Source organism: Myxine glutinosa, chromosome 1 (assembly GCF_964187855.1).
Source record: "Myxine glutinosa chromosome 1, kmMyxGlut1.1, whole genome shotgun sequence".
Taxonomy (NCBI): Eukaryota; Metazoa; Chordata; class Myxini; order Myxiniformes; family Myxinidae; genus Myxine; species Myxine glutinosa.
In genome coordinates this window covers 94,301,523-94,323,428 of record NC_136261.1, presented here as the reverse complement: position 1 = coordinate 94,323,428, position 21,906 = coordinate 94,301,523, and the positions used below count along the sequence as shown (strand labels likewise).

Genomic DNA, 21,906 nt, shown 5'->3' with positions numbered 1-21,906 from the left:
GTGCTTTGGCAAACACGGTATTTTTTTTTGATTATTTACTAAATTATTATCGATTAATTACTCATTTATTTCCTTTCTGAGCATCTTTTGAGTAAGGAAGCTGATATTTGAACACACAATGACCAAGTGATTTGGCGGTAAAGGATATTTATGATTTATTGATTAATGCCTTAATTTTTTTTTTTACGTTACAGACAATTGATTAAGAAATTATTTTACGATTATTATGTATTGATTTTAATTACGCAATGAATCAATCAATTATTGTACACCTCTCCCTCCCAATATCTATGACCCAATGTGAGTGAAGAATTCTATTTATGATTTATGATATATCCCATATCAATAAATTATGTGACTTATTTTTGTGACATAATAGGGTGCATGGATGATATGCGTATCTGGGCCATAATAGTAGTGGGACATAATAGGGTGCATGGTTGATACGGGTCTATGGGCCATAATAGTAGTGGTACATAATAGGGTGCATGGATAATACGGGTCTATGGGCCATAATAGTAGTGGGACATAATAGGGTGCATGGATAATACGGGTCTATGGGCCATAATAGTAGTTGGACATAATAGGGTGCATGGATAATACGGGTCTATGGGCCATAATAGTAGTGGGACATAATAGGGTGCATGGATAATACGGGTCTATGGGCCATAATAGTTGTGTGTTCAGTTAAACATGGCATTTTTGTTAAGAATGAACACGTGAGGCGAGACTACGCTCTCTGCGAGTGCCGTTCTAGTTACCTTTGCCATCGAAGGTGAATGGAGGTTATGTTTTCACCTGTCTGTTTGTCTGTCTGACTGTCTGTCTGTTTGTGAACAGGATATCTCAAAAAGTTGTGGACGGATACGGAAGAAATGCTTTGGAGAGGTTTGGTGTGTAACGAGGATGAATTTATTGGATCTTGGTGAAGATTTGAATGCGGGTCTGGATCAAAGATTTTTTATTTTATTTTAAGTGATTCTTCACTGAAAATAGCCTGGTGTTGGTGAAGCGGCTAGGGTGCCAGCTTAGAATACCTAGGATCCTGGGTTTGAATCCCAGTCGATTGCTGAATTAACGCCAGGGGGGTTGACTCAGCCTGATCATCCTTCCGAGGTCGGCTAATTGAGTACCAGTTCACTGGTAATTCCCTGTTTGTCGTAAAAAAAAAAAAAGGCGACAAACAGGGTTGGCGGCAGGAAGGGCATCCGGCCGTAAAACATTGCTTCAAAAAGGGGACCAACAAAAACAACAACAACCACGGTGCCCGAAAAAGGCCAACCCCTGCTTTGTGGGGAAAAATGGCCTCTAAAGGTGTTTTTTTTTTTTTTCTTTCTCCCTCCCAATACTGTCTCTATGTGCTGCATGGCTGTATACCTGGGCGCCTGTGGCGCCCTGGCAATGCCGCACTGGATGTTGTACACCGCACCTTTCCTATGCCATCGCCAGGCATTGCAAATCGTCATTGCCGGGCACCGAAGGGGGCTTGGCAGTGACGCACGCTGAAAGGGAGTACTCAGTTTTCACTCTGGTTGTTGTACACCGCACCTTTCCTATGCCATCTCCAGGCATTGCAAATCGTCATTGCCGGGCACCGAAGGGGGCTCGGCAGTGACGCACGCTGAAAGGGAGTACTCAGTTTTCACTCTGGTTGTTGTACACCGCACCTTTCCTATGCCATCTCCAGGCATTGAAAAACGTCATTGCCGGGCACGGAAGGGGGTTTGGCAGTGACGCACGCTGAAAGGGAGTACTCAGTTTTCACTCTGGTTGTTGTACACCGCACCTTTCCTATGCCATCTCCAGGCATTGCAAATCGTCATTGCCGGGCAACGAAGGGGGCTCGGCAGTGACGCACGCTGAAAGGGAGTACTCATTTTTCGCTCTGGTTGTTGTACACTGCTCCTTTCCTATGCCATCTCCAGGCATTGCAAATCGTCACTGCCGGGCACTGAAGGGGGCTCGGCAGTGACGCACGCTGAAAGGGAGTACTCAGTTTTCACTCTGGTTGTTTGTTTGTTTGTTTGTTGTCTTTCTTTCTTTCTTTCTTGTTGTACACCACACCTTTCCTATGCCATCTCCAGGCATTGCAAATCGTCATTGCTGGGCACCGAAGGGGGCTCGGCAGTGACGCACGCTGAAAGGGAGTACTCAGTTTTCGCTCTGGTTGTTGTACACTGCTCCTTTCCTATGCCATCTCCAGGCATTGCAAATCGTCACTGCCGTGCACTGAAGGGGGCTGGGCAGTGACGCACGCTGAAAGGGAGTACTCAGTTTTCACTCTGGTTGTTTGTTTGTTTGTTTTCTTTCTTTCTTTCTTTCTTTCTTGTTGTACACCGCACCTTTCCTATGCCATCTCCAGGCATTGCAAATCGTCATTGCCGGGCACCGAAGGGGGCTTCGCAGTGACGCACGCTGAAAGGGAGTACTCAGTTTTCACTCTGGTTGTTGTACACCGCACCTTTCCTATGCCATCTCCAGGCATTGCAAATCGTCATTGCCAGGCACCGAAGGGGGATCGGCAGTGATGCACGCTGAAAGGGAGTACTCAGTTTTCACTCTGGTTGTTTGTTTTCTTGCTTTCTTGTTTTTGTACACCGTACCTTTCCTGTGCCATCTCCAGGCATTGCAAATCGTAATTGCGGGGGCACCGAAGGGGGCTCAGCAGTGACGCACGCTGAAAGGGAGTACTCAGTTTTGACTCTGGTTGTTTTCTTGCTTTCTTGTTTTCTTGTTGTACACCGCACCTTTCCTATGCCATCTCCAGGCATTGGAAATCGTCATTGCTGGGCACCAAAGGGGGCTCGGCAGTGACGCACGCTGAAAGGGAGCACTCAGTTTTCACTCTGGTTGTTTTTGTACACCGCACCTTTCCTATGCCATCTCCAGGCATTGCAAATCGTCATTGCCGGGCACTGAAGGGGGCTCGGCAGTGACGCACGCTGAAAGAGAGTACTCAGTTTTCACTCTGATTGTTTTCTTGCTTTCTTGTTTGTTTGTTTGTCCGGGCGATATCTCAGCCATCCTTTGAGCTAGGAAGCTGAAATTTCGGCACAATAGTGAGCAAGTCATTTGTCAAAAATTGCATTTTTTTTTTGATGAATCAATTAATTGAGGAGTTATTTAATTATTAGCGATTAATTAAGTACATTTTTAATTAATCAAATTTCCTTTCTCTTCTGACCATTAACTCAGGCACCTTTTGAGTTAGGAACCTAATATTTGGACATGCCAATGACCAGGTGATTTGGCTGCAAAGGCTATTTTTGATTTATGAATTAATCAATTAATCAATTAATCGATAATTATTTAATTATTCGATTAATGACTAAAATTTTTTTTTTTTTAAGTTACAGATTCTGATGAAATGGTGGTGGTTTATGTGTTCTCTGACCGAATTGATTAATAATTTAATTTTTTTATGATTATTATTTATTTCTTTTCATTATTAATCATTTATTTATTTTCTTTCTCATTTGGCCAATATCTCAGGCACCTTTTGAGCTCGGAAGCTAATATTTGGACATGAGTGACCAAGTGATGTGGCTATTAAGGATATTTTTGATTTATTGATTAATCAATTAATCAATGAATAGATTAATTATTTAATTATTCGATTAATTACTAAAAATAATTTAAAAAATAATTCAGTTACAGATTCTGATGAAATGGTGGTGGTTTATGTGTTCTGTGACCGAATTGATTAATAATTTAATTTTTTAATGATTATTATTTATTTATTTTCATTATTAATCATTTATTTATTTTCTTTCTCATTTGGCCAATATCTCAGGCACCTTTTGAGCTGGGAAGCTAATATTTGGACATGCCAGTGACCAAGTGATGTGGCTATCAAGGATATTTTTGATTTATTGATTAATCATTTAATCGATTAATTATTTATTGATTAATCGATTAATTATTTATTGATTAATCAATTAATAATTTAATTTTTTATTAATGACTTCTTTAATTAAATTTCTAAAAGATACATCTTCGGATGAAGCACTTGTGGTTTCGTTATGCTATTAGCCAATTGATTAAGAAAATATTTTGTGATAACCTTTTATTGATTTTAATTATACAATGAATCAATCAATTAGTGTACACCTCTCCCTCCCTTCACTTCACTTCACTTCACTTCACTTCCGGTCCCTCGGGCGACGAGGCTTGCTTCGAGCTCTCCACGGCATTGAAGTTTGAGTGTTTTCCCATTCGTGTCTTTGTCGGGTTTCTGCTGGTTGTTTTGTTGTGTGTGTGTTGTTGTGTGTTTCTGTTTAGTTTTGGTTTTGTGGTTGTTGCGGATTTGTGTGTGATTGGTCGTTTTTTATTCGCGCGTCGTGCGCGGCCTAGTCTTTCCGGGCTCCCTTCCCCCCGTCGGTGTTTTGTGAGTGTAAGTTCTTTCCTTCATAGCATTTGCTTGTTTCTTTGATTTTCTTTCCCCCCCCCTGCCTCTCGCGGCATCTTACCCTTTGTCCGGCGTTTTTAAAAACAGGACAAATGGATAGACAAACAATTCTATATTGATTCTTTCTCTCCTCCCGAACACGTGCTTGTTCGCTCTCCTCCTCGTCTCGACTTGTGCCCCGCCCCCTGTATCTCGTTTTTCTTCTGCCTCTGCTCCTTCTTTCTCAAATCTTCATTCTCGCTTGGAGAATTTTCCCAGATTGTTTTTCATGGTTATCATGGTTCTTTTTGGATATTGTTGGAATATGTTTAAACCGCAGCCGTGATTCTGACGCCGCCCCCCCCCCCCGAATTTCCATGTTTTAAACGTTTCCCAGTGTGTACCCTGGTCAGAATAGGTACACCGTATCCCTGCGTGTCGTAAGAGACGACTAAGAGGGTTGGCGTCAGGAAGGGCATCCAGCCATAAAAACATTGCCTCAAAAAGAGAACCATGACAATTACAACGAGATATGGGCAGGGTACAGCCCGAAGTGGAGATCGGTTTCTGAGGTTTGGGACATGGAATGTAGGGACAATGACAGGGAGATCAGGAGAAGTGGTGGAAGTATTGGTCAGAAGAAGAGTGGATATATGTTGTGTGCAGGAGACGAGATGGAAGGGAAGTGGTGTGAAAATGGTGAAGGGTAGGCAGGGACAGAAATACAAGTTTGTGTGGCAAGGGTGCCTGGAGGGCGTGAATGGTGTTGGTGTCCTGTTTTCTGAGGAGTTTGTAGACAGTGTGGTGAGTGTGACTAGAGTGAGTGATAGGTTGATGATGGTGAAAATGATGATTGGAAAGCTCTTGGTGAACGCCATCTCGGGATATGCTCCGCAGGTTGGTTGGAGCGATGAAGAGAAGGACAAGTTCTGTTGTGCGATAGAGAAGCTGATGGAAAACGTGAAAGATGAGGAAGTTGTTGTGGTAGGAGGAGACCTGAATGGACATGTGGGAAGGAGTATGGATGGTTTTGAGGGAGTTCATGGGGGTTACGGATATGGTGTGAGAAATGGAGAAGGTGAAAGGATTTTGGAGTTTGCTGATGGAGCTGATTTGTTGATTTGTAATACTCAGTTCCAGAAAGAGGATAATAAGCTTGTTACATACACGTCAGGTGGGTCGACGACAACCGTTGACTACCTGATGGTGTGTAGGCGAGATAGGGGGCACCTCCGGGACACAAAGGTGATCCCGGGGGGGGGGGGGGGGGAGGCTGTTTCACAGCACCACTTGGTTGTCTGCGACATAAGGGTGAAAGGTGCGAGGAGAGCTCGGCGGGTGAAGTACCAACCGAGAATGAAGGTGTGGAGGTTGAAAGAGGTGACAGTAAGGGAGGCATTAAAAGAGAGGCTGAGTAGGGTAGAGGATGATGTGGTTGAGCTTGAAAGTGGAGGGATGTCAATGAAAGCTAGTCTGTTGGGAGCCGTTGGTGAGGTATGTGGATGGACAAAAGGACCACCGAGGCAAACGGAAACATGGTGGTGGGATGATGAAGTTGGAAAGAGGATTGACGAGAAGAGGAAGAAGTTCAAGGAGTGGCAGAAGGCGAAGGGTACGGGAGCAGAAACAGCAGAGCATGAAAGTTATAAGGCAGCCAGGAAGGCTGCAAAGAAAGAGGTGGCAAAGGCGCAGGAGGCATGTAGGAAAATGTTCGGAGAACGCTTGGATTCGGAAGATGGTCAGAAAGCAGTATTCAGGATTGCAAAGCAGATAGCGAAAGAGAGGTGTGATGTGATGGGGGTGAGTTGCTTGAAGGATGAAGTGGGACAAATTGTTGTCGAACAAGATGGAATTAAAGGAAGATGGCAAAAGATATATGGAAATGCTGTTGAATACAGAGAATGAATGGGATGGCAACATAGAGAGTAACCCAGTTTTAGGACCGGCAGAGAAGATAACTGAGAAGGAAGTTGAGGAAGCGATAAAAGCAATGAAGAGTGGAAAAGCCGGAGGGCCAACGGGAGTTGTGGGCGATATGTTGAAGGCAGCAGGAAGTTGGGGTGTGAAGAGAATGACAGAGATCTGTAATCTGGTGGTGAAAGAAGGCCGCATTCCAGTGGATTGGGAACTGCGTACCCTCGTCCCTCTATACAAGGGGAAAGGTGACCCTCTGGAGTGTGGCTCGTACCGAGCGAGAAAGTTATTGGAGCATGGAATGAAGGTATTGGAAAGGGTGTTGGAGAGGAGGATAAGGAAGAAAGTGAAGATCGACGAAATGCAGTTTGGATTTATGCCAGGAAGAGGAACGACAGATGCGCTTTTCATTGTGAGGCAGTTGCAGGAGAAGTACATGTAGAAGAGGAAGAAGTTGTTTTTTGGGTTTGTTGATATGGAGAAAGCATTCGATAGGGTTCCACGCAAAGTATTGACATGGGCATTGAGGAAGTTAGGAGTGGAGGAATGGTTGATCAGAGTAGTGATGGCAATGTACAAAAGAGCGTGCACAGCTGTAAGGACGAAGGACGGGAACAGTGGTGAGTTTGAGGTGAAGATGGGAGTGCATCAGCGGTCCGTACTAAGTCCACTACTATTTGTAGCTGTGATGGAAGTGCTGGCTCAGAACGTAAAGGAGGGTTTACCGTGGGAGTTGTTGTATGCAGATGATCTGGTTTTGATTGCGGAAAGTATGGATGGACTGAAGGAAAAGATGAACAAGTGGAAGGAATGTATGGAGACAAAAGGTCTGAAGGTGAATATCGGAAAGACGAAGGTGATGGCAAGTGGTAAAGCATGTGGTGAGGTGGAAAGAACTGGGAAGTGGCCGTGTGCTGTGTGCGGGAAGGGTGTCGGAGTGAACTCCATTCAATATACAATGTGCGCTGAGTGGGTTCATCAAAAATGTAGTGGTCTGAGAGGGTCATTTACCAGTGTGGCAGCTACATTCAAATGTAAGGTGTGCACAGAGGGAGCTGCAGATGGAGGAAATGTTGAGTTGGATCTTGGAGACGGCGTGAAGCTGGAAGGTGTGAAAACATTTTGCTGCCTCGGAGACATGCTGAATGGAGAAGGTGGATCAGACTCGGCAACGGTTGCTCGAGTGAGATGTGCATGGAAGAAGTTTCGGGAACTGAGTGGCGTGCTGATGAGGAGGGGAGTGTCGCTGAAGCTGAAGGGAAAGGTGTATGCTGCATGTGTGAGAAGTGTTATGATTTATGGGAGCGAGACATGGGTAATGAACGTTGAGCAGCAACGAAGGCTGGAAAGGGTGGAAATGCGAATGGTTCGATGGATGTGCGGAGTATCGTTGAGAGAGAGGAAGACAAATGATGATTTGCGAAAGATGATGGGAATATTGCCTGTGATTGATGCTGTGAAGAGGAACAGGTTGAGATGGTTTGGTCATGTGTTGAGGAAGGATGAAAGTGACTGGTTGAGAAGAGTGATGGAAATTAATGTAGAAGGAAGTAGAGGACGGGGAAGACCGAGAAAGACTTGGCTGAAGATGGTGGAAGAAGAAATGCGGGCAAGGGGGTTAACAAGGAGAGATGCAGAAAATAGGGCAAAATGGAGAAGATTGTCATGGGGACCGCAAGGCTAACCCCCGCTCTAGCAGGGATAATGGCCTTAAAATGCATGTTGTTGTTGTTGTTGTCTCCCTCCCAATGTAGCCTCTATGAGGTCCACTGCGGTATTGCCGAGTGCCGGAGGTGCCCCGGCAATGCCGCGCTGTCGGATATTTAATTATTTAGCATGGGGGCGGTGTACTTTGAATGTATCTGTACTTGTTGTACACCACACCTTTCCTATGCCATCTCCAGGCATTGCAAATCGTCATTCCTTGGCACCGAAGGGGGCTCGGCAGTGACGCACGCTGAAAGGGAGGACTCAGTTTTCACTCTGGTTGTTTTCTTGTTTGTTTGTTTGTTTTCTTTCTTGTTTGTTTGTTTGTCCGGGCGATATCTTAGCTATCCTTTGAGCTAGGAAGCTGAAATTTCGGCACAATAGTGAGCAAGTCCTTTGTCAAAAAAAGGTATTTTTTTGTTTTTTGATTAATCAATTAATTGAGGAGTTATTTAATTATTAGCGATTAATTAAGTACTTATTTAATTAATCAAATTTCCTTTCTCTTCTGACCATTAACTCATGCACCTTTTGAGTTAGGAAGCTGATATTTGGACATGCCAATGACCAGGTGATTTGGCTGCAAAGGCTATTTTTGATTTATTAATTAATAAATTAATAAATTAATCCTTAAATATTTAATTATTCGATTAATGACTAATTTTTTTTTTGTTGTTGTTTCAGATTCTGATGAAATGGTGGTGGTTTATGTGTTCTATGACCGAATTGATTGACGATTTAATTTTTTAATGATTATTATTTATTTATTTTCATTATTAATCATTTATTTATTTTCTTTCTCATTTGGCCAATATCTCAGGCACCTTTTGAGCTCGGAAGCTAATATTTGGACATGAGTGACCAAGTGATGTGGCTATCAAGGATATTTTTGATTTATTGATTAATCGATTAATCAATTAATCGATTAATTATTTAATTATTCGATTAATTAGTAAAAAAAAAAAATTCTTCAGTTTACAGGTTCTGATGAAATGGTGGTGGTTTATGTGTTCTTTTTTTTTTTGTATACTGAATCGAGGCTCGTGAAAGAGCTAACATTTATTTCACTAATAAAACAACCAGACAAACAAAATATACAATGTGACCGAATTGATTAATAATTAAATTTTTTAATGATTATTATTTATTTATTTTTGTTATTAATCATTTATTTATTTTCTTTCTCATTTTGCCAATATCTCAGGCACCTTTTGAGCTGGGAAGCTAATATTTGGACATGACAGTGTCCAAGTGATGTGGCTATCAAGGATATTTTTGATTCATTGATTCATCAATTTATCGATTAGTTATTTATTGATTAATCGATTCATTATTTATTGATTAATCAATTAATTATTGAATTTTTTATTAATGAGTTATTTTATGAAATTTCTAAAAGACACATCTTCGGACGAAAAACTAGCGGTTTATTTATGCTATTAGCCAATTGATTAAGAAAATATTTTGTGATAACCTTTGATTGATTTTAAATTATACAATTAATCAATCAATTTGTGTACACCTCTCCCTCGCAAAGCAGCCTCTATGAGCTGCAATGCGGTATTGCCGGGTGCCGGAGGCGCCCGGGCAATGCCGCGCTGTCGGATATTTAATTATTTGGCATGGGGGCAGTGTACTTTGAATGTATCTGCACTTGTTTTCTTTCTTGCTTGTTTGTCCGGGCGATATCTCAGCCATCCTTTGAGCTAGGAAGCTGAAATTTCGGCACAATAGTGAGCAAGTCCTTTGTCAAAAAAGGTATTTTTTTGTTTTTTGATTAATCAATTAATTGAGGAGTTATTTAATTATTAGCGATTAATTAAGTACTTATTTAATTATTCAAATTTCCTTTCTCTTCTGACTATTAACTCAGGCACCTTTTGAGTTAGGAAGCTGATATTTGGACATGCCAATGACCAGGTGATTTGGCTGCAAAGGCTATTTTTGATTTATTAATTAATCAATTAATCGATTAATTATTTCATTATTCGATTAATGACTAATTTTTTTTTTTTAAGTTACAGATTCTGATGAAATGGTGGTGGTTTATGTGTTCTCTGACCGAATTGATTAATAATTTAATTTTTTAAAGATTATTATTTATTTATTTTCATTATTAATCATTTATTTATTTTCTTTCTCATTTCGCCAATATCTCAGGCACCTTTTTTTTTTTTTTGTATGCTGAATCGAGGCTCGTGAAAGAGCTGACATTTAATTTTGAGCCCGGAAGCTAATATTTGGACATGAGTGACCAAGTGATGTGGCTATCAAGGATATTTTTGATTTATTGATTAATCAATTAATCAATTAATAGATTAATTATTTAATTATTCGATAAATTAGAAAAAAAAAATTTTCTTTTCAGTTTACAGGTTCTGATGAAATGGTGGTGATTTATGTGTTCTGTGACCGAATTGATTAATAATTTAATTTTTTAATGAATATTATTTACTTCTTTTCGTTATTAATCATTTATTTATTTTCTTTCTCATTTGGCCAATATCTCAGGCACCTTTTGAGCTGGGAAGCTAATATTTGGACATGACAGTGACCAAATGATGTGGCTATCAAGGATATTTTTGATTCATTGATTAATCAATTTATCGATTAATTATTTATTGATTAATCGATTAATTATTTATTGATTAATCAATTAATTATTTAATTTTTTATTAATGAGTTATTTAATTAAATTTCTAAGAGATACATCTTCGGACGAAGCACGAGTGGTTTATTTATGCTATTAGCCAATTGATTAAGAAAATATTTTGTGATAAGCTTTTATTGATTTTAATTGTACAATGAATCAATCAATTAGTGTACACCTCTCCCTTCCAATGCAGCCTCTATGAGCTGCAATGCGGTATTGCCGGGCGCCGGAGGCGCCCCGGCAATGCCGCGCTGTAGGATATTTAATTATTTGGCATGGGGGCGGTGAACTTTGAATGTATCTGTACTTGTTTTCTTTCTTGCTTGTTTGTCCGGGCGATATCTCAGCCATCCTTTGAGCGAGGAAGCTGAAATTTCGGCACAATAGTGAGCAAGTCCTTTGTCAAAAATGTATTTTTTGTTTTTTGATTAATCAATTAATTGAGGAGTTATTTAATTATTAGCGATTAATTAAGTACTTATTTAATTAATCAAATTTCCTTTCTCTTCTGACTATTAACTCAGGCACCTTTTGAGTTAGGAACCTGATATTTGGACATGCCAATGACCAGGTGATTTGGCTGCAAAGGCTATTTTTGATTTATTAATTAATCAATTAATCGATTAATTATTTAATTATTCAATTAATGACGATTTTTTTTTTTTTTTTAGTTGCAGATTATGATGAAATGGTGGTGGTTTATGTGTTGTATGGCCGAATTGATTAATAATTTAATTTTTGAATGATTATTATTTATTTATTTTCATTATTAATCATTTATTTATTTTCTTTCTCATTTCGCCAATATCTCAGGCACCTTTTGAGCTCGGAAGCTAATATTTGGACATGAGTGACCAAGTGATGTGGCTATCAAGGATATTTTTGATTTATTGATTAATCATTTCATCGATAAATTATTTATTGATTAATCGATTAATTATTTATTGATTAATCAATTAATAATTAAAAATTTTATTAATGACTTATTTATTTAAATTTCTAAAAGATACATCTTCGGATGAAGCACTAGTGGTTTCGTTATGCTATTAGCCAATTGATTAAGAAAATATTTTGTGATAATCTTTTATTGATTTTAATTATACAATTAATCAATCAATTAGTGTACACCTCTCCCTCCCAATGCAGCCTCTATGAGCTCCACTGCGGTATTGCCGGGTGCTGGAGGCGCCGGATAGGCTGTCGGATATTTAATTATTTGGCATGGGGGCGGTGTACTTTGAATGTATCTGTACTTGTTGTACACCGCACCTTTCCTATGCCATCTCCAGGCATTGCAAATCGTCATTGCTGGGCACCAAAGGGGACTCGGCAGTGACGCACGCTGAAAGGGAGTACTCAGTTTTCACTCTGGTTGTTTTCTTGTTTGTTTGTTTGTTTTCTTTCTTGTTTGTTTGTTTGTCCGGGCGATATCTCAGCCATCCTTTGAGCTAGGAAGCTGAAATTTCGGCACAATAGTGAGCAAGTCCTTTTTCAAAAACATTATTTTTTGTTTTTTGATTAATCAATTAATTGAGGAGTTATTGAATTATTAGCGATTAATTTAGTACTTATTTAATTAATCAAATTTCCTTTCTCTTCTGACCATTAACTCACGCACCTTTTGAGTTAGGAAGCTGATATTTGGACATGCCAATTAACAGGTGATTTGGCTGCAAAGGCTATTTTTGATTAATTAATTAATTAATTAATCAATTAATCGTTTAATTATTTAATTATTCGATTAATGACTAATTTTTTTTTTTTTAGTTGCAGATTCTGATGAAATGGTGGTGGTTTATGTGTTCTATGACCGAATTGATGAATAATTTAATTTTTTAATGATTATTATTTATTTATTTTCATTATTAATCATTTATTTATTTTCTTTCTCATTTCGCCAATATCTCAGGCACCTTTTGAGCTCGGAAGCTAATATTTGGACATGAGTGACCAAGTGATGTGGCTATCAAGGATATTTTTGATTTATTGATTAATGGATTAATCAATTAATTATTTAATTATTCGATTAATTAGTTTAATTTTTTTTTTTTTCAGTTTACAGGTTCTGATGAAATGGTGGTGGTTTTTGTGTTCTGTGACCGTATTGATTAATAATTTAATTTTTAAATGATTATTATTTATTTATTTTCGTTATTAATCATTTATTTATTTTCTTTCTCATTTGGCCAATATCTCAGGCACCTTTTGAGCTGGAAGCTAATATTTGGACATGACAGTGACCAAGTGATGTGGCTATCAAGGATATTTTTGATTTATTGATTAATCAATTTGTCGATTAATTATTTATTGATTAATCGGTTAATTATTTATTGATTAATCAATTAATTATTAAATTTTTTATTAATGAGTTATTTAATTAAATTTCTAAAAGATACATCTTCGGACGAAGCACTCGTGGTTTATTTATGCTATTAGCCAATTGATTAAGAAAATATTTTGTGATAATCTTTTATTGATTTTAATTATACAATGAATCAATCAGTTAGTGTACACCTCTCCCTCCCAATGCAGCCTCTATGAGCTGCACTGCGGTATTGCCGGGCGCCGGAGGCACCCCGGCAATGCCGCGCTGTAGGATATGTAATTATTTGGCATGGGGGCGGTGTACTTTGAATGTATCTGTACTTGTTTTCTTTCTTGCTTGTTTGTCCGGGCGATATCTCAGCCATCCTTTGAGCTAGGAAGGTGAAATTTCGGCACAATAGTGAGCAAGTCCTTTGTCAAAAATATATTTTTTGTTTTTTGATTAATCAATTAATTGAGGAGTTATTTAATTATTTGCGATTAATTAAGTACTTATTTAATTAATCAAATTTCCTTTCTCTTCTGACTATTAACTCAGGCACCTTTTGAGTTAGGAAGCTGATATTTGGAGATGCCAATAACCAGGTGATTTGGCTGCAAAGGCTATTTTTGATTTATTAATTAATCAATTAATCAATGAATCGATTAATTATTTAATTATTCGATTAATGACTTAATTTTTTTTTTTAAGTTGCAGATTCTGATGAAATGGTGGTGGTTTATGTGTTCTCTGACCGAATTGATTAATAATTTAATTTTTTAATGATTATTATTTTTTTATTTTCATTATTTATCATTTATTTATTTTCATTCTCATTTGGCCAATATCTCAGGCACCTTTTGAGCTCAGAAGGTAATATTTGGACATGAGTGACCAAGTGATGTGGCTATCAAGGATATTTTTGATTTATTGATTAATCAATTAATCAATTAATCGATTAATTATTTAATTATTCGATTAATTACTAAAAATTTTTTTTTTTTTTTTAAGTTACAGATTCTGATGAAATGGTGGTGGTTTATGTGTTATGTGACCGAATTGCTTAATAATTTAATTTTTTATTGATTATTATTTATTTATTTTCATTATTAATCATTTATTCATTTTCTTTCTCATTTGGCCAATATCTCAGGCACCTTTTGAGCTGGGAAGCTAATATTTGGACATGACAGTGACCAAGTGATGTGGCTATCAAGGATATTTTTGATTTATTGATTAATCATTTAATCGATTAATTATTTATTGATTAATCGATTAATTATTTATTGATTAATCAATTAATTATTTAATTTTTTTTATTAATGAGTTATTTAATTACATTTCTAAAAGATACATCTTCGGATGAAGCACTAGTGGTTTAGTTATGCTATTAGCCAATTGATTAAGAAAATATTTTGTGATAATCTTTTATTGATTTTAAATTATACAATTAATCAATCAATTAGTGTACACCTCTCCCTCCCAATGCAGCCTCAATGAGCTGCACTGCGGTATTGCCGGGCGCCGGAGGCGCCCTGGCAATGCCGCGCTGTAGGATATTTAATTATTTGGCATGGGGGCGGTGTACTTTGAATGTATCTGTACTTGTTATTTATTTATTTGGCATGGGGGCAGTGTACTTTGAATGTATCTGTACTTGTTTCATTTTAAATTAATTTGTAAAAATTTCGAAAAAACATTTCCACTTTGATATTATGAAGTACTAGCTGAATGCACCTGGTGTTGTCCGGGTTCTTTTTGAATGAATTTAATCTTCTGTACATAGATCTGACGTGAGCCCAATATCTGTTAGTGCTCAACAATTCCTTGTTCTTTCTTCTGTCAGGCCCCGCAAGAGAGAAATTTGAAAGAAGAAGAAGATTTATTGCGAAATTGGCCCAGCCCGGCGGAGTTAGCCTCTTCTGGCCTCACCACCTAGCCTATAACCTTCCCGGGGCCCGTCCCAACATTTTTTGTTTCAGAGGTTTCCTCCTATCTTTCACCGTTCAGGAGATTACTGCGTGCAGACAAACAAACAAACAAACAAAAACTTTCTTATATATATATAGATTATGTGTGGATCTAATTTAACCAATCTCTGTGGTATGGTCAATAGAGCATCCACTCTGGATCTGGTATGTTGGCAGTTCGATTCCTGTCCTGGCAGGGTTATACCCAAGAAGTTATAAAGATTTCCACCCTGGTACGTGTAAATTATTTTTGTGACTAGCAAGTTACCCGTACCCGCACGGGATTCTAAACGGGGTAGGGCTGATGACGGCAAAAATACAAATGGCGTCTTGGGTCATACAACCAGCAAGCCGAAAGCAACAATTTCCGTTTATTGCCACATCTGACACATCTGATGCAAATTAAATGCTCTAATGGAAGTGAGATGCTCCATTTGAAACTGTTTGGTCCATATATGTAGATTTTTGATGCCTAGGGTCCAGAATAAAAATTTGTATTGATGTCAAAGCCAGTGACCAAATGCAAATTAATAGTAAGAAGCTCATCATTTAAGGGATAGCACATGGATAAACAAAGTGGGTTGGCATCCCATTGGGGAGGAGGGAGAAGATTTCTTCTCAAGAATGCCCCACTGACAGTAGAGAGAAAATCGCACACATTCTCAGTTATCCTGCCAAGCTGAAAGGAAATATGGAAGTTTTCAAATTGTTTTTAAAATAATACAATTCGGATATTTTGGGGATGCGGAGGGGTTTTTGAGAGGTTTTTTTGTTTTGGAAATGTCCTGGTTGACTCATTGATGAATAAAAAATTGACTAATATTCGTACCGATGATGACTGAAAGAATTATGGCATTTGTCTCTTGTTGTCCACCCTCCTCCCTCCCACCTAGTTACGCGCTCAAGATCGACACTGACATGTTTTTTAACCCAGAAAATCTTGTGCAAATTGTTCTTCGACCAGACCTCCCTGTTCGCTCTGAGTATTTAACGGGTGTCTACATGGAGGGTTTCAGTCCTATACGCAATGTTCAAAGCAAGTGGTATGTTTCGGAAGATGTATACCCTTCAAACAACTACCCACCATTCTGTTCTGGAACAACATATGTTTTTTCAACAGACCTCGCCTCAAAGATTTTACAAGTGGCTCCAAATGTCACGTACGTTGATCTTGAAGATGTTTTCATGGGGCTCTGCCTTAACAAGATGGGTATAAAACCACAGAGACCGCCAAAGGAAGGACTTTTCCACGCTTACTTTGTTGCATATACGCCATGTGTATACAGACGGATTATCACATCTCATGGTGTCTCACCTAATCAGCTGTTGTTGTTTTGGGAAGGTGTAAGGACAAGCTTAGGGGAAAAATGTTAATAATTTTAAGCTTACCATAGTGTAGCAGCATAGCAAACCTGTTGTGCATTTTGTGATACAAGCACCAAATTTGGCACAAATGTACATTAATATGTTGCGAACATTTTCAGATATTGGGCCACTTGAAATTCTCTCTTTATGTCCGCCATATTGGATTTAAAAATGGCCGCCACTTGAAATCTACATTTGCTATTATCTCTGGACGTAATGCAGCTATTGACTTGATTCTGGTATCTAAATGTATGTTTTTGGGGGCAAGGAATCCAATGGTACCAATTTCAACTTAATATTATCTATCACAGTCTGTTATATAATTTTATTTGGAAATTATCTAGGCAAATATTGGATTCAACACAATACTTTGAAAAGAATGTCTTAGTTCTGTAAATGTCTTAGGTATAATACTGACATGCTACATGGTCTAGTATTTGAGGCTAGGTGTACTGGTATCTGAGGCTAGGTATATACCGGTACTGAAGATACGTGTACATAAACAGTGTCATGTTAACAAGTTCAGCATTGCCACAAGTACATGTATGTTGTTGACTCATCGTCATGTGCAGTCCCCTTCACACACACAGAGGGCTGTGCACTGAAGGGCAGCCTTTTTGCACTTGCAGCGCCTCACACACCCTTTCTTGCACTTGCAAGAAACCAGCTCAATGCAGCTGTGAGCTGCCTCAGTTAGCCTGGTCCAGTAAGGTGTGTACTGTCCTTCTCCAGTACTTGACCAACCCCAGTTGGTTGGTGGAGGGAGCTCTGGTGCTGGCAGCAGTATCTGACCCCACACATGTCCACCTTGATACACTGCCCTCTTGACATGTTCCTCCAGAGCTGCCTTCGTTGGAGGGATGAGCTGCACATTGTTTTTCCTTGCGAAGAGTTTCCTCCTGGCCTTGTCAATGTCTGTGCATTTGCTGGTTCGATCATACAACAGGATCACGAACCTCTCGATGATGCGCATTGCATCGTCTGGTATATCACGAGGTGCAGAGGACAGCAGCAGCAGCGCCTCAGTGAGTTCTGGCAGTTCCGTCCAGACTGCCCACGCAGTGTTCTTGCCATGTCTATGAAAACTAGACACAGTGTCGCATCCAGTTAGAGCGTGGAACATTGGCAGTGCACGAGCCTTCTCTCGTCCCAATCCAGCTGCTATTTCGTGTGCTGCTAGGTATCGGAAACTCTGGCCTGTTCCGAATGCCAGCCACAGTTTGTCTTCTGGTTGCAACTCCTGTGCCAGGGACACTGCCAGCACCACAACATCGGTGTCTACAGTCCGGATGAGTATTGCATGGTGTCCATGCTGGACTGCGTGAGATGCATGCAGCAACATCCGACTGTCAGCCTCTTCATGGTTACATGGGGCGAGTGAGGTCAGATCTGGCAGTAGTGGCTTGCTGAGCACTGCCTCTCCATCAGTAATGACGAGTTGCTTGTCCTCTTGGTCAAACCATTCCATGAGAGCTGCTGAGAGGAACCTGAACAGCTCGGTCTTGTTGCTGTCCACTCGTAGGAAGTTCTGCCAGTTTCCTGGTATGGCTGCGGCAGCCACCACACGTCTCCGCACACCTTGTCCCCGCTTTGCACGTGTACTACCTTTCAGTGAATCAGCAAGGTAAGTATCCCAGACCAGATCCAGGCGTGACACTGTTTGCAGCTTCGTGGACATATATGGGATGAAGATCTGTTGTGCATACTCTTCAAAGGTCTTTGATGCAGCCGGCTTCAGCATCTGGACGATGGCTGCTCCATCAAGCACAATACAGGAGACATGAGTCTCTGTGCAACACTGTGCCTGACACTGGTGGATGATGTGGTGCCACGTGTTCGCTTGTGTTTGATGCTGTTGAACTTCAGTATCTGAGCTGTGGCAATTGCTGCAGGGTTAGTGTCTGCCATCTGTTCCTTGATGCTGGGTCCCTCTAGGATCATACTGACTAGGGCAAGCAGCAACGGTGGCACAGATTCTTCTTGACATACTTCAGGGAATCCTGTGAAGGGCTTGGCTTCTCCAAACATGTGACGGCGAACAATCTGTGCAGCATGGGCAAGATGGACTGCATCACTATCACTGTCCAGCTCGCAGGCTTTGGCAAGAGCAGCACCGACATCTTCTTCAAATGCCATCAGGATGTCTCTCCCCTTGGTGTGTGCTCGCATGTCAGGAAACTGAGCCAACAGTCTCTGTTTCAGTCGTGTGGAGTGGACTCTCGTGTCGAGCTGGACTCCTAGCTGTTCCATTCTGGACTGATAGAGCTGGACAAGGTCAGCCAATCTGAATACTGGTGCCGTCTCCTCATCTTGTCTGGTTTCTTCAATGTAGAGGACGAGTTCAGCGAAGACAACTGCCGACATTGCTCGCTCTTGTTTTGTGTCCTGTGATCCTGTTGACTGGGCCTTTCTTGTGCGATTGTAAAGTCCTATCAAGCACCGTGGGTGATACTGGGCGTCCAACGCTATCATGTCCCCACCACTGAGACGGCCCAGCAGTTCTGTATCACCAAGAAGGGTTGCACAGGCACGCACCCGTTTGTCCATTTGGAATGTTGCAGCTTTCCGAAGACTGTCAGCCCCAGCAGGTTGTTCACAGAAGAAACAATTTTCTGGGACCTTCTTCTCTGTACTCGATGAGCGTGAATGTAACCTGGTGCGTTTGCATGCAGCTTGTTCCTCATCGCTCTCACATTCTTTCTTGAGTGCTCTCTTTTGTGCTCTCTGCAGTTTGGTGTTGTTGTACTGGAGCCTGCATGTCTGATGATATTTTGCACCGTGTGCAACCATCGCAGCTTCAATGCCATGACCATCATCGAGTCTTTCCAGGTGAAATGATCCTGGAAGCTCTCCAAGTTCACTGAATTTGACCAAGTTCTCTGCGAGTGAACTGTACCCACTCCCAATGTCTTTTCTCTTTGATTGGTCAGGTTTGGTCAGTGTCTCCGTCTTGTCCTCTTGACATATAAGGCATAACTTCCAGTCAGTTGTGGTGAGGTGCTGTGATGTTGATGGTGAAGTTCGCTCAACATCAGCTAGTCTGAAGCTCTTGGACATGGTGGAACTGTCTTCTGAATCTGCAACGATACAATGATATAATGTTAACATTTTGTTATATATATAATAGAGGGGTTTCCTCCGCCATACTAATGGAGAGGAGGATAATTCCTCTATATCGGAGAGCATTTAGCTTGGCACACTTAGGGAATTAGTTTTGTGAGATTATGCCGGAATTAAATTTTCACCCATACCGGAGGCAAGAAGAGAAATAAAATCACATGAGATTCTTTAGTTAAAAAATATTCCCAAATTTATTGAATATTTACAAAACATTTGAATTCATAAATTCTTACAATATTTACACAGCCAAGATTTAAATATAAATCAGTCTAAACTCTTATTAGGTTGGACAGTACATTTTCCAGACATACCCCGTTCTGTTAATTACAGCCTTCGTGTTAAATTCAGAACATGTCAAAACTGTCAGTGTGGAATACACACTTCACTCAAAATACTACTTTATATAAAACATTTCTAATTTAAAGCCTTATAGTAAGAATTTCAGATAAACCCCAAAAAAGTAAGACCAGGTTGGCTATTAGACAACCTGCCTCTGTCGTGCCCACCAGACAAGTGGTTTTAGCCAGCACACATGTGTATCAGGTAAGCTTGTGCTGAGTACATCATACCTGAACAACTCAGTGAGGCAGAACACAGCAGTGCACACCAGGGTGACCCCTTCAGTGCATAAACCAATTAACCTGTCCACTGCAGGGCATATAGAAATGAAGTTATTTTCTGCATATAATAATAATATAAGTTCAGTTCTATATAACAATTTCTGTTATCACCACTACCACTACAACTACCACTACTACAAGCTTTGTCTGGAATTTTGTGGACTAACAGACAAACAGACATACAGACAAGCTGGGATCAAAACATTACCTCCTTCCACCATTGAGTGTAGAGGTAAACATCATGGAAATTATATCATGCCCTAGATTTAATTCATGCTTACCCGTGTATTTGCTTCACTGGTTCACAAGGTCTTTTGCATACATGTAATTCAGACTCTCGTCTTCATTGCTGACCACACAATGTTGTCTAGCTGAGCCCAGATTGTATGTAATTAACTCATTTATGTGGAGTCACAAGGTGATTTAAACACAGCCACACACAAAGAACACAGTTGATGTGGGTCAACACACATGCAGCCTCTCTACTCTTTTATTTGGGTCAGGGCTGTGATTAAAGACATGTAGTGGAGTCATGTTTGTAAACATTGTTAAAGACATGCTACAGTGCATTGTTAAGGAAACAAGACAGATGGAAGCCTATACAAGAAATTTCTGTACTCTAGAAACACAAAAGATGGCTTAAAGGGTCTAGGAAAAGGGGATTATGCATGTTTGGTATTTATTGACAATATGAATGTAATGTTACATAAAATATGCATATGAAAAACACAAATGAATGGGTCACTTTGTTTCCTAATGGGATATGAATTTATATTTTAGACTGCCAGTATATATGAGCTTGTCTGAGTTGTTACTAGTGATTTAGTATAGTTTATTTATTTATTTATATTTACAGAACTAAGACATTCTTTTCAAAGTATTGTGTTGAATCCAATATTTGCCTAGATAATTTCCAAATAAAATTATATAACAGACTGTGATAGATAATATTAAGTTGAAATTGGTACCATTGGATTCCTTGCCCCCAAAAACATACATTTAGATACCAGAATCAAGTCAATAGCTGCATTACGTCCAGAGATAATAGCAAATGTAGATTTCAAGTGGCGGCCATTTTGAAATCCAATATGGCGGACATAAAGAGAGAATTTCAAGTGGCCCAATATCTGAAAATGTTCGCAACATATTAATGTACATTTGTGCCAAATTTGGTGCTTGTATCACAAAATGCACAATTCTTTTGAATATTTGGGCTAAGCCACCGCACTACCAGGATTGTTTCTACCAGAATTGTTTCATAATATAACCTGTCATATTTTAGGGTTGATTCGAGGGTGTTTCAAAATAATGGTTCACTGAGCGAAATATTTATGCTTTGTGTGTTTGTTAATCTTAAAATTAAAATTCCGAATGGTACATGAATGATATTCTCCAGCAGTTTTTTAAAATAAGCTAGCTGAAGAGGAGAAATTAGATGGATGGTTCCAGCAAGAAGGTTCAACTGCACACACAGCAGATGTAAGCATGCGGTCAGTGCAGTTTTTGAAGATCGCATCATTGTCGCCGTTTATGGCCACTATGTTCTCCTAACTCAACCCCTCCAGACTCAAATCTGTGGGAAAAACTCAAAATAGGGTCTACACAAGCAATCCCCATGCGAACGAAGAGATGAAGGCAAAAAATTCGGAGGCTATCCATGTTATTCAGGCTGCGCAGAGTGTTTCATACCATGTGTAGATGCGTCCACCTTTCTCTTCAAACGAACAGGTCACACTTCCAGCAATACAGGGGCGACTCTCTTCTGCTAATGCTAAAAATTCAGAGGCTATCCATGTTATTCAGGCTGCGCAGAGTGTTTCATACCATGTGTAGATGCGTCCACCTTTCTCTTCAAACGAACAGGT

At 39.7% G+C, this 21,906-nt stretch overlaps 1 protein-coding gene across 1 annotated transcript in view; it reads left to right on the top strand.

Annotated features, from left to right (window-relative positions):
• Positions 1–21,424, top strand: part of LOC137426229 (beta-1,3-galactosyltransferase 2) — a 104,816-nt gene extending 83,392 nt beyond the window's left edge. The window contains exon 3 of the mRNA XM_078774739.1: positions 15,830–21,424. Coding sequence (XP_078630865.1) covers positions 15,830–16,310 — 481 coding nt within the window. The 3' untranslated portion in view covers positions 16,311–21,424. The remainder of the gene's footprint in view (positions 1–15,829) is intronic.
• Positions 21,425–21,906: the final 482 nt, after the last annotated feature.